Below are 16,279 nucleotides of genomic sequence, written 5' to 3' on the forward strand. Positions count from 1 at the left end.
GAACAAGATTACTGTAATTTTCACATTTCCCACTAAGTGAGCTCCTGTCTTCTTTATATCATGATATGCTGTCAAGGTTCCTCCCCCACTCTGAACTCTAGGGTACAGATGTGGGGACCTGCATGAAAAACCTCCTAAGCTTATCTTTACCAGCTTAGGTCAAAACTTCCCCAAGGTACAAAATATTCCACCCGTCGTCCTTGGATTGGCCGCTACCACCACCAAACTAATACTGGTTACTGGGGAAGAGCTGTTTGGACGCGTCTTTCCCCCCAAAATACTTCCCAAAACCTTGCACCCCACTTCCTGGACAAGGTTTGGTAAAAAGCCTCACCAATTTGCCTAGGTGACTACAGACCCAGACCCTTGGATCTTAAGAACAATGAACAATCCTCCCAACACTTGCACCCCCCCTTTCCTGGGAAATGTTGGATAAAAAGCCTCACCAGTTTGCATAGGGGACCACAGACCCAAACCCTTGGATCTGAGAACAATGAAAAAGCATTCCGTTTTTTACAAGAAGACTCTTAATAAAAATAGAAGTAAATAGAAATAAAGAAATCCCCCCTGTAAAATCAGGATGGAAGATATCTTACAGGGTAATTAGATTCAAAAACATAGAGAACCCCTCTAGGCAAAAAACCTTAAGTTACAAAAAAGATACACAGACAGAAATAGTTATTCTATTCAGCACAATTCTTTTCTCAGCCATTTAAAGAAATCATAATCTAACACATACCGAGCTAGATTACTTACTAAAAGTTCTAAGACTCCATTCCTGTTCTGTCCCTGGCAAGAGCAGCATCCAGACAGACACACAGACCCTTTGGTTCTCTCCCTCCTCCCAGCTTTGTAAAGTATCTTGTCTCCTCATTGGTCATTTTGGTCAGGTGCCAGCGAGGTCACCTTTAGCTTCTTAACCCTTTACAGGTGAGAGGAGCTTTCCCCTGGCCAGGAGGGATTTCAAAGGGGTTTACCCTTCCCTTTATATTTATGACATATGCTATAAAGCAAAAGGGTTTAAATCACATCTGTCTTGTGTGCTTTAAAAAGTAAATGATCGACCTACCTGTGTTTGGCATCACTAAACGGCCACCCAGGTGGCCAAAAATGCCAGTTGTTCTCAGCTCACTTCTTGTTGAAAGAGATGACAGATTCTGAATGTATGTAGTTTTGTTCCTGGCATGGATTGTCGTAAAGCCTCTGTTGTTCCCATGGGGAAATGTTCCAGAATGTGCCTTTCCGTGATACTCGGCCCGCTCTGTCACCCCCAGGGAAACCATGAATGAACTCTGAACTTTGACTTTGATGTCTGACAAGGGATTAAAGAGCGAAGATTCTGTCATGAGCTCCTTGTCCATGGGGTCCTGCAGGCAGATGGGTCCGCTGTACGTTCTGCTCACTGTCAAATCAGGCTGCATGGATGAGTTCAGAAGCAGGGAGTTACCTAATGAAAGGAAATTGATTGAGTACTCAGTTACCATTTTACATGCAAGGGAAACTTTTATGTGCACAGTGGTTCCTAGAAAAATGCCTGCGTACCAGGATTTAATCTGAGTAATGGAAAAATAGAGGAGGGAGGTGGAGTTCCACACCCACACAGGAAAAAGTTTGTTTATCCACCTTTCCATTTTATGTTGTACCTTACAATTCTGGAGTGTGGCCCAGTGGTTAAAGTAGGGGGCTGCGTGTTAGTTGCAAAATCAGGGATAGAACCTAGGACACCTGATTTGTTGTATGACCTTGGGCAAGTCACTTTAACTGGAATTTTCAAAAGCACCTTAGTAACTTTTGGTTGGGCTTGTGCTCATAAGTCAGTGAAGTGCTTTTGAAAATCCCCCCTTTCGCCTTTCCGTGCCATGGTTTCCCTATCTATAAAAACGGATAGCATTTTCCTACCCAAAGAGGAGAGTTGTGAGGCTTAATTAACATTTGTAAAGTGCTCAGAGATCATTAGATGAAAGTCGCTGTACTAGAAATGCACAATATACTTTTTGCAAAGGCTGTTGTACTAATTCTTTTGTTATTCACTTTAGCCCAAATTATAGGTTCCTTTAGGGTACTAATTCAGTGGCTAGTCTGGAAAACAATGTCCATAAAATATAGTCATCTATAGATTAACTACAAAATTTTGGGCGCCTGACTCTTATGTGGTATAACTCCTTTGGCTTTAGTGAAGCAATGCTGACTCACATCAGCTGAGGATCCGGCCCTTGATATCCATGGGCATCTAATAATCATTTGTTGCAACATATCCATCTCATATATTGACAATAAAAAAACCTGCTCTTAGAAGATAATGTGTCTCCCTCTTCTGTTTGCAGTTAAACTTTGAAAAGCAATCCAGGCAATATAACAAAGAATAAAATCAGAACAGATGCTGGAAAATTATTCTGTTGGGCTTCACAAATGTTAAAGCAGAATATTTTCTGATCTAGTTCCTTATCTTGCAATGAGCTCCATATAGGTAGATATAGGTAAAAAAATCCCAAGCCCACATGGAACCTCAGTCAAGTGGATATATGCAGGTGCCTAGAATCGGCTGGTACAAAGTCCATTGAAGGATTTGTGCTTCTTGCCAGATCAAGTTAAAACTTTAAAACAAGCCAGCCTCAGAGGCTAAGAGATGTCTGAAAACACTCAGAGTCTGAGATGCAAGGTTTTATCCTTGTTTTGATAATTCCTAGAGAAATGTGCATGAATTCATCACACTGGCATCCTCCTTCTGATCTCTTCACTACCACCCATCCAGCTTTCCTCTCGTTTTCCAATGCTCTCAGAAATCAGAATCACGTGGCAACGTCCCAAAGGAAAGGAACAATGCAACAGTTCTAAAGGATACTTGAACACCATGTTTTCCTATGCTCCAGTCGGTGTCAAGGCACATGTAACAAAGGAGTCAAATGTAAATCAAATGAAAACATGTCTGAACACAACTCTTTTAGTGAGCCTATAGGAAGGTATGGATTCAGGCTTGAAGGAAACTAGGTTGACTAGACATGTGGGACCACAACTATCCAGAAAAGGTTGGCTCCAAATCTAATTCTGGGTGCTGAATGACTCAGAGAACACCCGGTGAAAGAGGAGGAGAATCAATAAATGTAAGGCCTAAATTTTCAAGAAGGACTTGTGATTTTTGGGTTCCCAACTTTAGATGTTTAAAAAGCATCCAATTTTCAGAAAGTGATGAGCCTACCCATCCTTTGAAAATTAGGCTCTTTTAATGTGTCAAGTTGGACTGGTAACATCACTAATCATTCTCAAAAAGTGTAGAATTTGGATCCCTCAGAAGCTCCATTCTCACATACTAGCAGATCCTTTCATTTCACGCTTGGGTCAACAGATCCGTGTCTAATCTGCTACAAAAACTTGAATTGCAGACAAATGTCCTCCTGCAGTTCTAGCATCCACTGAATATTTTCATCAGCACCACTGATAAATAAGGCAATAGGCATTTTAGCTGCTTACTCATTGTGGGTAATGACTGCTCTAATGCATATTTCTAACCAAATGCTGCTGCCTTTGGTATGATTTCTCTTTAGATGAAAATAAGCATAATTTTTAAGCCTTTCTTTGCGGCTCTCAGCATCTTAAAAAAGAGGGGGGAGGGAGTCATTCCAAAGACCTAGCTTTTGGTTTTTCTTTTTTAAATGATGTTGCTGTCAATATAACACAACAGCAGAGATTCTTACTATATTTTCTCCAGCTCAGATGGTATTAAAGAAACGGGGTGTCTTCAGATGTTTGTGTATAACTGATTGTTCAGAATGATTAGATTCAAATGTAAAAAGAATTCCCATGCACACCAACTCTTTCCTATCCAAAAGGTGGCAATTAAGCAAGTTGCACCATTTCTCAATTAAACATGATAGACAGATTAGATAAAAACTTCTAGGCTTCTCTAAGCATAATGTACTTAAATTCCTCCTACTGCTAACCTCCAGCGTGCTAATGTCAGAAGAACTAGTCTCTTCCTCTAAATGGATTAAGGATTACGAAAAAGAGATTATTCTAAACTAGAAAGGTTAAGATTTGGGGATATCACATGAAGCTGTCAACTGAAGAAATGAAATCATGAATAATATGGGATGGATTCTCCTCTGCCATATTTGGGTCAAAATGATTCTCTGGGCCAATATGCAACTACTTCAACATAAAACAGAGTTGCCCAAAGGCTGCTATAGTTTATGCCATATGGCCATTGTTCCCAAAGGAGTGTTCAACAGCTAAAAATTGCAGATTAGAGCTGCTCTTTCCCCTCATCTCAGATACCTCTGACATGTCTCTTACATCTTGGTATGGGAACGGAGTACACTGGCTTTACTCCAGTTAAAGGTCACCTTTCCACACAGACTGATGCCAGGTTATGACTTCTTTGAGCTACCTGTATCATTCCACAAAGCCAGTTTGGGGAGATAGAATCTGGCTCTACATATTTAGGGTTTCCAGTTTTAAAATTTATGCCAATAAAACCCCACCAAACAATTTGCAAGAGATACACTGAGGAGGGGAAAAAAAACAAGCCAGACGTTTTCTGTTTTTTCCAGCATTTGAAAGAGGATTCTATAGTCCCTAGAGGTCTCTCTGTCTAGATTTTTATATCATGCTCATCACCATGTTATCTGAGTATCTGAATCTCATTCCTAACTGTGTGGAATTCTGAAGAAACTAAAGCTGTAATTGGCATAAGAACAAAAACCACAAATCAGAAAATCATATATGTACCTAAGTTCTAAGAGCCAGATTCCAAAGCCACTCAAGTTAATGCAAAAGACTCCCATTGAGATCAATGGAGTTTGGATCCAAGCCTTAAAACCCGGATCCACCAAAGCATTTAAGCTTGTGGCTAAAATGTTTTAAACAGTGATTTATAGGTATGGCTGAGGGTTAGAATACATGTGAAATCTCAGACCGTTTTGGGGCTTTTTGTTTGTTTGCAAGTATTCATTTTAAAAATTCCCAAAACATCCAAAGAAGCTGCAACTGAACGAATGCATCCTAAAATAAAAGAAACTATCTGTGTGGGCATTTTTAATGTGCCTCCGTGAGGTGTCTGTGAACATTAAAACCAAACCAAAATCTCCCACACAAAACCCAAAACAAGATTTTTATAACAAATTGAGTTTCCAAATGAAATAAGAAGCTAATCTCAGATAATGTGGAAAAGATATAATTGCAAATTATATACCACTCCTCACAGGCAACTTGAACTTCCAGATAAATGAGTAAAGTTCCTCTGCATCAAAAGTTTTTATTTATGCTCTGTGGAGCATGTCTCTCTTGGGGAAAGTAGAATGAATGAGAGTGTGTGAGTGTGTGTGATCACGCACATGCATACACACACCAATTGCAACATTTCACTTTCCTAAAGAGAAAAAAAAATTGGGCCACTTTCACACCAACCCACCCACAATAAGGCCAGCATCTAGTTTAGAATACTGGTACCGAATCAAGAAATACAAGATTTTATAATGATCACCACTTCAGTTCAAAATCTCATTTTTTTTGGCCAAGGAAATATTCCTGGAAACTGACTGCTTTTTAGCATGGGGTTTTATTTATGTCTTGGAAAATCTACCAGTGAACTTCTAAAGTCCTTTAACAAAAAGAAGCAAATAAATATATTTTCACAACTGTGCGTCTTCGACTATTCTATATATCTTAAAATATAGAAATTTGCATGCAAACAATGTAACATAAAATGCTTGAAAATTAGTTGTTTAAATTAGGAATATAACAAATGAAAATTTAGTCACTTTCAGTTGGGAAACAGAAACAGAAGAAGTAGGAACTGAGTAGGAATTTACTAAATGCTAATGATTTCTGCGTTTATTAGTTGTCAATGCAGTAGGAGAACCTAATAATATACTCAACTTCTAACACACATACAGAGGGATAAACTGAGGCAAGCTGAGATTAGTCACTTGTCTGAGTTCATACGGAAATTGGTGGCAGCGACAGGAAAAGACCCCAGAATTCCAACCGCTGGGCCCAACCCTTGCCATGAGACCACACGCCTTGCTCTGTGCAAGCCAGCTCCTGTGGCAGTCTCATGCAGCCAGATGCTGCAATGCTCTTTCTCAAAGAAGCTGTGAGGGAAGAGGATGAAATCACAACACTAACCTTGCCGGACTGTTTTAAAATTAAATGTCTGGAAGCCTCCTGTCAGCGCAGATGAATCAATCACGTCCACGCCGTACTCGCTCTGGCTCCGTCTATAGAGTGTAATGCCGACTACCAGCACAGCTACAGCAATGACGGCAGCCCCCAGACCTGAGTACAAGGCAATGTCACTGGCGTTCTCGATATCTGAAAGGAGAGAGGTAGGCACCAGATTAGCGACACACACTCGCATCGCCTCCACTGCCCCCAAACTGCCCACACGAGGATTGATTGGTGCATTTGGGAAGGTAAAAATTAAGCTGGGCTCAGACTAGATCTTAAGACTCATTTTTCCCAGTGAGGAATATGCTGAGATTTTTGGATGCTGTGTAGTGAGGGCATAGGGTGCCCTCTTGCCCAGCAACGTTGCCCTGTATGGACATTGGTTTAATTTCTCTCCCTCTGTTTCATGTTCATAAACCTTCATGATTATTTAACACATGGGGAAAGGTGTTAAAAAAAAAACCATAACAGGAGACAACTGGAACATCTGGTGTTTCCAGGAAATGGCTGGCAAGTCGTCTGACGTTTCGTGTGACTGGGGGGGGGGGGGGGGTTCAGCATTCGCAGGTCCATGAGTGAAGAGAACTGAGTGCAAATCTCATCCGAGCTGAGTCCCCACCCAGCAGTGTATTCCACAGGCCGGGGGGAGTACAGTGGGGTTGACAAGTATCATTACCCATTCCTTGCACCACTTAATTCTCAATCTGAGGGTTTATGTAGTGCTTTATCTTGTGCCGAGCTCTGTACAGGTGGGAATTTCACCCTCAAACCCTATACTGTATGCAAGAAACAGATGGCCAGACAATTTTAAGAGAAATAGGACAGAAGGATGCTGATGATGTGTGTTGAGAAATTGTGAGCAGGGACCTAATTTGTAAAAGTTACTTTTTCTGGTTTACCACTTCTTTATTTAAACTAAATGTTGGATACGTAACTTGCCAGGAACGCACACTAGCTATTCAGCCAAATGCACCAGTGGAATACTGACAGCCCCCTAATTTCAAGGCAGCTGTACAATAGGAGCAACCAGCAGCAAAAAAAAATGAAATTAAGATATACGCTGCTATAAGTAGGCTGAAGCAAGTGGGCTATTGGTTACCAAGCTGTCCTCCACAGAATGCAAGCCAAGTACTCAGAGATATAAAGCAAATTCTGCTCACAGAATCTCCATTTACCTTAAACCAGTTCTCCTTGGATTGCATTACTTACTAAAGAGACAGAGACTCTCAGGGCTTATATTTACAGTGGCCACTCCAGAAACAGTGGCAGAAAATCTCCAACATGTACATACTCGTGCACCTGAGCTTAAAGGGGATATACCCGTAAAGATTTCAAGCTTATGGTCCAGGAACATCTGTGAAGTGTTCAGATCTGTTGTATGAAGGCATTTCTCCTACTCTGGGTGGCTAATAGTTTCTGGGACTTTCAACATCCAGCTCCACAAGGGATATTGTAGATGCAAAGTGATGTATTGAGCAAACTTAAACACTATAACACAAATAAAAAAAAATCAAGGTCTTTGTAGAGTTTAATGTCCTGACATGATCATTCATTTATTGTATTTGTATCAGATGCCACCTTTGTTTTGAAAATTTGCTGGCTCACTACAAAAGCAATTTTCCCTCTCTTGGTATTGACACTTCTCATCAATTATTGGGAGTGGACCACATCCACCTTGACTGAATTGGCATTCAACATTGGTTTTCTACTTGTAAAGTAACTCCCTTCTCTTCATGTGCCAATATAGATTTATGCTTGCATCTGTAATTTTCACTCCATGCGTCTGAAGAAGTGGGTTTTTTTTACCCATGAAAGCTTATGCCCAAATAAATCTGTTTGTCTTTAAGGTGCCACCGAACTCCCCGTTGTTTTTGTGGATACAGACTAACACGGCTACCCCTCTGATATTTCGCACCTTTGTTTGACTTTCATAACTTAATGCCCCTTGCACAAAACATAATTTTCTTTTGGGTCAGAGTGTCCACATGCAAAAGAAGGCCGACTGTGGTGGCAGGGGAGACGTAGGCTATGACATAATGTTGACGATATATGGAGTACACTCAGTTATTCATGAAAGTAACCTTCAACAGTCTTACTTGTAGATCATCATTTCTAGCTAATTAAATTGCCTCTGCAGCACAAGTTCTGGAGGGTAGGTTTTTTTGGTACCTAGTTTCTGTTGGGATAAGGCTTGGGGCAGTATCTTCTTGACTGAGGCTCTTCTGAAGGAGTTCTTCCAGGAAGGGAGTTGCATCAAAGCCCATTGCTGGTTGCTGTGAGGGGAACAGTGTCTCTCTTCTGAGTTGAAGTCAGAGTTCTAGCTCCTGGAGAGGGCCAGGACACATTGAAGGAACTTAAAGTGAGCGACTTCTGTGTACAGTTTGTTCTCTAGTTCTTTGCCAAAGCCCTTGGAGTTTAGTGTCTTTCTGCTTGGACTGATCTTTGATGCTGGACATGCCTCTCTCATTAAGCATTAAGATTGGATTTTTCAGTGCTGCTTCAAAATTGGGTATGGTAGTGGTGTAAGAATCTGAGCTGCCAAACAGAGCAACCTCAGGGTACAATCTGACCATGTTTAGCCTGTGCTGTCATTGGTTTGACAATGTGCCACAAAATGGGACTTTTTAAAAAAGAACATTTAGAAACAAGAGATGGTCAAATTATTCTTGTCTACACTTTTCTTGATTTTGTATGTGTGTGGAGGGTGGGGTGGGGGGCTGTTAAAATCAGAACTAGATTTCTTTCGCAAAAAAATTCTGTTTAGTTGAAAAGCCATTTTATTTGTAAAAATACAAATCATATTTATTTTTACAATTTTAATATTTTGGGGGGGGGGATATTGCTTTTCCAAGTAGCTCATTAGAAATAAAGCTCACATGTTACTGTATAAGTCATTAGCACTGGTTGAAGTTTTTGACCAACAGTAGAAAGAGAAAGAGACAGAGCATGTATGTTTTCATATTTAGATGATGGCAAAGGGGAAAAAGGGATATTTCAGGAGCTCCTGGGTTCTAAAAAAAGAAGAAAGAAAAATATTTCTGGAAACACAGCTCCAGATTGTTAGCAATCTTTGGTCAGCTTCTTCCCTGGGTAATATTTTACTGATGCAGATGGAGGAGAATATCTCTATGACTAAGAATAGATCAGCTATAGAGATGCTTAAGAACAGATGTGGAAAGGAATAGGAAATGATCAAAACAAAGAATCATAGAATCATAGAATATCAGGATGACTTTAGTCATCCTTAAGGTCATGATGTTTCTTAACAGATTTTGTAGTTTACAAAGAAAATAATCATTAATCTTAGTCAGAGATCCCAGTTAGTCCATCTTGTGGCACAGGTTGTCACACAGTTTAAAAACAAAACAAAATCACCAAATTGACCCCTGACTTTTTTTTTTCTTGAAACTTTATTTTTTTTAAATTTTGGGTGAAATCAAACCCAAACCCACATAAGGTTTAAAAATACCTGGAAATAATTTTATAATGAACATGTGGTATCTTTAAAACATTTGATTCTTTTATTTCTACTAAATTTTTCTTTCTACACAAACAGAAATTGATGCTCTTGCTGTGTTAGGAAATGGGTTGGCTTTCTTTCCTCGCGTGATTGGAGAAGTTAGCATTTGTTGGCAGTTGTCATACAGAACAGGAAATGGAGGGAAGCTTTAACCTGCTATTCAATGGTCAATGTTTGCAAACCACCACTGTAATTATGGCATATGGTCTTAGGCAAGTACCCAGTTTTGACCCATGATTTGCCCAAACTTTTGCCATAACTACAATGAAAATGTTTCAAATTCTGCTCACACCATTTCTTGGAAAGTTTGTCATGCTATAAAATTTACAATGGAGTTTTGAGTCCATTTTATTATGAATTATGTTGGTGCCGAGAGGCTCAGTCATTATCAGCACCCTCCCCCCCTCCCCAGTATGGTAGGTGACATACATAAAGAGAGTAAGAGACATTCCCTGCCCTAAAAATCTGACAATCCAAATAGACAAGACCAACAAAGGAGGTATCATTATCCCATTTTTACAGATGGGGAACTGAGGCACAGAAAAATCATGCGACTTGCCCAATGTCACACAGTGGTAGAACCTGGAATTGAACCCAGATCTCCTGAGTCCCTGCCATTAACCACAAAAGTAACCTTCTTTCCTCAGTTTCAATCTCTAACACCAGGGTACAAAAAAGGAAGTCTACAAATCAACTACGTTTCAATTTCTTCTCACTTATGCGTCCCTAAGCAATCTTTGTTGTTAGATAATTAACTCTGATACTCTATTCCTGACAACTTTTGTGGATAAATGGTACGTTGGGTAAGCCAGGAGATGTGTTGTTTATTATGAAACATCCTGGAATGGTATATATCCCAGAGGGTAGAAGTAATCAGTTAACAAGTGTTTGAGCTCCCCACCTCCACATTCCCGTCCTTTTGGGAGCTACATTGACCTATCCAGTAGTTGTCTTAAACATATAAACTTTGTAAAAAGTATCCCTTTTATACAGAAAAAAGTGGAAAATCTTCATTTGTTCCCTCCTCCTTTACAAATAGGTTAAATTCTGATCTAAACATGCATACCCCCACTAATAATAAAAATCCGCAGCTGCCAGAGGCGTACAGGTGGCAATAGACGTATAGTGCAGGAATTCAGAAGTTATTCTTCACTGTCAAAACAGGATATGTAAAACTGAGAATATTTTAAAAAGTTGTCACATTTTAAACACTGTTGGGGTAAAAATCATTAAGAAAATCTCTCAGCTATGTTACTAATAGTAATTCATAATTCTTAATTCTTACATTATTCAAACAAATTTACTTAGATAATTTACATTCTCATTTTCCACTCATCTTAGACAATAAAATAGATCAGTCAGTTTCATTTTTGGTTTCAGCACAAGACTGCCATGTCTGGATTACAAGTGCTGAGGAGAATATTCAAATACTCTTTTTTTGGGGGAAAAAAACCCAACAGCATTAGAAAAACAAAAACAATTTACATTAATGAAAAATATATATTTTTAAAAACACAACTGGGACCTAAATTTGATGGTTCTCTTCTTGGTATAAGGTTTATTTCTAGGATTCCTTATCTTTAATAAGATATTCAGTGTTCTGGTTTGTTTGTTTGTTTGGTGTTTTTTTTTAAGAGATGACCTGAAAGTGATACTCAGGTATTCACACAACTATTTCTTAGTCGGGGATGAAAAGACATAACAGCAAAAAGTGAGCTGTAGCTCACAAAAGCTCATGCTCAAATAAATTGGTTAGTCTCTAAGGTGCCACAAGTACTCCTTTTCTTTTTGCGAATACAGACTAACACGGCTGTTACTCTGAAACCTACAAACAGTTGAGATTCAGGGGGGGAAGAAAAGAATTCACAAGTATGACAATTTAAAGAAGCAAAATGGTACTAATTTTGTTCCAAGGGAAAATGCTGCTTATAAAAAGATGTGTTTATTCATTCCTTTCTATTCACAGCACTATTATTTGTTTCCAAATAACAAATGAAAATGAAAAAAACCACACTTTGATCTCTTTTTCCATTCTCACCTTTTATGCAGAATTTTTCTTTCCTTTGGGAGAATGGAGATTCAAGAAAAAGGAACTGTGGATTTTTTTTTTTTTTTTTTGCTTTGGTACTTTGTGTTTTTTTCCAGATGCGATTCAACTGAAAAGAACACTTGAAGTCAACCAATTATTATTTAATGAACTGCATCCTCCTGACCCAGAGGAGGCAGTGACTTTCTTAAAGCAATAAGTTTCTGTGATTTTGTTCCAGGGTATGTGTTTGTGGTAATCATAACTAATATTTCACTCCATCTCCTGACACTGTTACACAACATTTATTGAAAGCATATTTGATGGTAATGAAGTTTCTATTAACTATGATTAAGTTTCATAAAGCACCTGAAGATAATTTAAGATGTGCACGAGCAGAAAATGAAACATTTGGTTTAGTACATTAGGAAATGTAATTGATTAAATTATCTCATTTACAATAAAGTGCTTTCCACGAGCCATAGAGGGCACACATTTCCTCCAGTTTGCCATTACAGTTTGTTAGGAGATATCAAAGATTTCTCTAGCTTTTATTCTCCGTCTCCCTTCACTTTGCTATCTTTTTGTACCCTCCAGCCTCTGGAAATCTCTCTCCATACAATCATTCTTTGAGCACGTGAAAGTCTTAACAGATATGAAACCAGTCAAAGCCAGAGAACCATGCATAAGGCTATTTCGCAGAACAGGTTGTTTCTTAATTATCTTCATAATTGATTGATTTCACATCAGTGATGATTCATGTAGTCTTAAACTAAGCCCCTGTTTTCAATGAACAGCAACAAGCTGTATTTATATAATGTACTTCTAGCCTCACAGATTAAGGAAACACCATTTAATTCCCCTAGGAGCCTCATGCACTCAAATGGACTCCATTAAGGTTTTATTTTTAATAAATCAGAAATTAAAGCTGTTTGACGGATTCACTTTTAGGATCCAATAATTAAGTAGGAGGTGCATAGAGGAAAATGCGACAGTTGCTCAAGATAAGTTACAAAATAAAAGAGTAGTTCAGGGCAGAACGGGGATGGTCCCATTAAGACAAATTTAGAAGGGCATGATAATGCAAGCCAACCATGGAATGTTTTACAGTTTGCTTTTGATTTTGAATATCCATAGAAATATTTCATAATTGGAAAAGGCACAGGGGAAATGCTCTTATTCAAGGACTCTGCACAACGCAAGCAATAAAATGTAATAACGATCGTTATATGTAGGACACCCACAGAACTCCAATGTGTTACAAGATGAGAAACTGAAGGCCAAGTTCCTTCAGCCTGCCAAGAGGTGCAGCTATTTAGGAGGATAATTATTCTTCTTTATTATTACTTTTATTGCATCACATTTTTGAAACTAAGTTATACATCCTCAATCTGTGTGGATATTATAAGTATCAGTGGACGAGATGCATTATGAAAGAATAATTTTGGTGATAAATCCCTGTTTTTTAACATAGCAAAATACTCTGAACTGTGTTTACTGAACTTCCCATTATAAAACCCCATGAAAATTAACTGTCAATTTGACATCTAAAGCCTACTGCATGTATTCCTAAGAATATATACCTTGGGCTGGGATTTCCAAAAGATTGCCAAATAGTTAGATGGCCAAACCTCAGTGAATTTTAAATGGGATTTAAGTGCCTAATTCACTTAGGATCCTTATAAAACATGGCCTTCATGTCTGGGAATTTCAAATAAATAATATGCACTCATAGGGAATCTTTCACCAGAAGAATTCAAAGAAATGTTCACACATTCAGACACAGAACTAGTGCTTCTCAGAAAATAGATTTTTCCCCACAACATAATTAGGTCAAAAATATAATCAAAATGTCTTCACTGAAATTCTGGACATTTGGGGGTGTTTTTGTAAAAAGGGAATTTCAGCTGGTTGGGCAAAACCTTTTGTTTATATAGAAATTTTTCATCTGGTCCTGTTTTAATCATAAAACCACAACAGACCTCAAGAGAGCAATTCTAAGATAAGCATTACTGCAGAAATGGCCCACAATTTGATTCATAACTGCTGAAGAATAGTCACTTTTTTATATTTAATCTAAAATCTATGATTACTAAGAAGAGACTTTTGTTAATCCATTTGCCTTTCATATAACTTTGTTTTATTTAGCTCCTAAACAAATAAAGCAGAATGAAAGAGAAAATGAAAAAAAAATTACAAGACAAAAAACAACTTACTTTGGGGTTTTATTTCATGAAGAAGTTTTTTATCTAAAAGAGAGAGAAAGAGAGAGAGAGAGAGAGAGACACAAAGTTGCACTTAATAAATTTACATGGAGTGTATCTATTTCCCACATCACTTTCTGTCTTGCTCTATAAATGAAAAGTTTTCTCCTTGTTTGCTGACAATATGAATTTTTTATGTTGTCCATATATTTTCCTTCATCATTTAAAAGAAATCTCTTCCAAGGTATTTCTTTCCAGTTATTTCTCAGTTGGTTGTTTTAGTTTCTTTGTTACCTCTCTTGGTTATTTTACACTTACACACACACACACCCCTACTCTTAACTAACTCCTGGCGAGCTCAGATGAAGTTAGTCAAGAATCATCTATATTTCTCAATGAAGGATGATGTAATGAAATAAAAATTTAAAGGAAAACTGATTAGTTAAATATTTGTTTAACAATCAAAAGTACATACATGGTTAATATTCATTCTTATGTACCTGTATATGCAACACACACAAATACAAGCATGTGTGTGTGTATATCAGTCTATATTATATTAGCCATTCACACAGTACATTAATTATTAATTTCCTTACTGATTTTAGAAATTACTGTGCTTACTTCCTCATTAGATGAAGAATAGTGCTGGTCTCTCTCTCTCTCTCTCTCTCTCTCTCTCTCTCACACACACACACACACACACGGCAAGCACTGCAATTTAGGGCCCACTCTTACCACCCTTAACTCATATGAGTATCTCATAGAATTCAGAGAGACTATCTGCATGAGTAACTTTCATTAAAGTATTTTTTATAACCAGTACATAACTAAATAGTGCAATTCATGGCTGCAAGATATAACTGAGGACTTAGCAGGATTTTAAAAATGACATATTTGGCTAGTATGAAATAATCATGGTATGGGTATAAATCTACCTCTAGCTTCCTGGCATTGGGAAAACTTTCTCAATAAGTGAGCTATTCCATAATTTTCCATTATAGGGTTTCTTCCTCTGAAGCAACTGGTATTAGCCATTGTCAGAGTCAGGTTAACAGTCTAGATGGACCATTTGAATGCATGATAAAGAAAGGAAACTGGTTATGAGGTGGTTTCCGTTATTTTTATTTTCAATAAAAAGGTTCAGTGCTACAGTGATTGAACAAAAGTCCACCATTATTCATATTGAAAGACTCATTTTTATGTCCTGTAATTAAATGCTGAGCCCCTATGGTACAGTTTTCCTTTAAAAAGCTTTATGATGGGAAATTGGGTGCATAGATGGTGAATGAACCACAAGTCATTGAATTTGAGATGGAAACAAACATACCCCTCCTGCAAACACAGATTGCAATCTACAGTAGATCTGAATAGAAATGAAATGAGTTTGGTATTCTCCTCCTACTAAATGGCAGAACCAGAAGCCATCTGGCCAAAATCAACATGGCTGGCTGTCTGAGGTATGGAAAAGCAGAATGTTTTGGTGTTTATGATGCACTGGCAAAGGATGCTTGTAGTGCATCAGTTTGTAACCTGGCAAGCTTTTGTGGGCACTGGGAAAAAAAAAACAATGTTTTTTTCAAGATAAAACATGTAACTTTAAAGCAAATAGATAAAAAATAAAACACACACACACACACACACTCCTTCTCATTGGATTCTACATAGAAACCCACCAAGGAAACTATACAACAGAGAATAATAGTATGGAATGACCACTGAAATAAGCAATATATGCACAAGAAACTGACAAAAACTTAGGACTGCCTCTAACCAAAGTGATCTGTCATTTTTGCTTTCACAAGTCAATCTCTGTTTTTCTCAAGCTTGGTGATGCCATGGCAACCTTTTCTAATTAAAAACACACACGTGTGTGTGTGTGGGGGGGGTGGGGGTAGTAAAAAACCGCACAAAACTCCAGCCTTATTCTGTTCATGAGGGGAAGACAATCTGCTGTCTAATTTTTAAAGACTGAGAGAAAATGGATTAGTGCATAGCTTCTGCACTTGTAATGCCAACCAGGCATTACCCATCATGTTGTATCTTTACTTTACAAAAAACTGGTGTCCTTTTAGGCAAGAAGATTAGGTGCAAATGGAGAAATGAACCTTCATTTAGCTGGCAAATACTTCATTGATTTGCTGCTGTTGATCTGAAAGCTTGTTTTAGAGTCACATCCTTATTGCTGGACCTCACTGGCCATTTTTGTACCCCTGACAATTAGCAATTTTTGAAATATAACTGTTCTGGTCTCTCCTAACTACTCTACATAGTTCTTCATGATAAACTCCTTCTCCTGACCTAGCGTGTATGAATTTGGCATTAATAGATGTCTTCACGTCACGTTCCATGACAGACAACAGA

General features: G+C 38.1%; 1 protein-coding gene across 4 annotated transcripts in view; it reads right to left on the minus strand.

Annotated features, from left to right (window-relative positions):
* UNC5D (unc-5 netrin receptor D) overlaps nt 1–16,279 on the minus strand; it is a 287,207-nt gene that overhangs the window by 47,340 nt on the left and 223,588 nt on the right. For 2 of the 4 annotated variants that reach the window (XM_084615269.1, XM_084615267.1), the window contains 3 exons: nt 13,928–13,960; nt 6,124–6,309; nt 1,070–1,447 (listed from right to left, as the gene is read on the minus strand). In XM_084615269.1, the coding sequence (XP_084471395.1) occupies nt 1,070–1,447; nt 6,124–6,309; nt 13,928–13,960 (597 nt within the window). The remainder of the gene's footprint in view (nt 1–1,069; nt 1,448–6,123; nt 6,310–13,927; nt 13,961–16,279) is intronic. The other 2 variants (XM_084615270.1, XM_084615268.1) reach the window with 1 other exon arrangement.

The sequence above is a fragment of the Lepidochelys olivacea genome (assembly GCF_965140295.1).
Source record: "Lepidochelys olivacea isolate rLepOli2 genome assembly, chromosome: 26".
Taxonomy (NCBI): domain Eukaryota; kingdom Metazoa; phylum Chordata; order Testudines; family Cheloniidae; genus Lepidochelys; species Lepidochelys olivacea.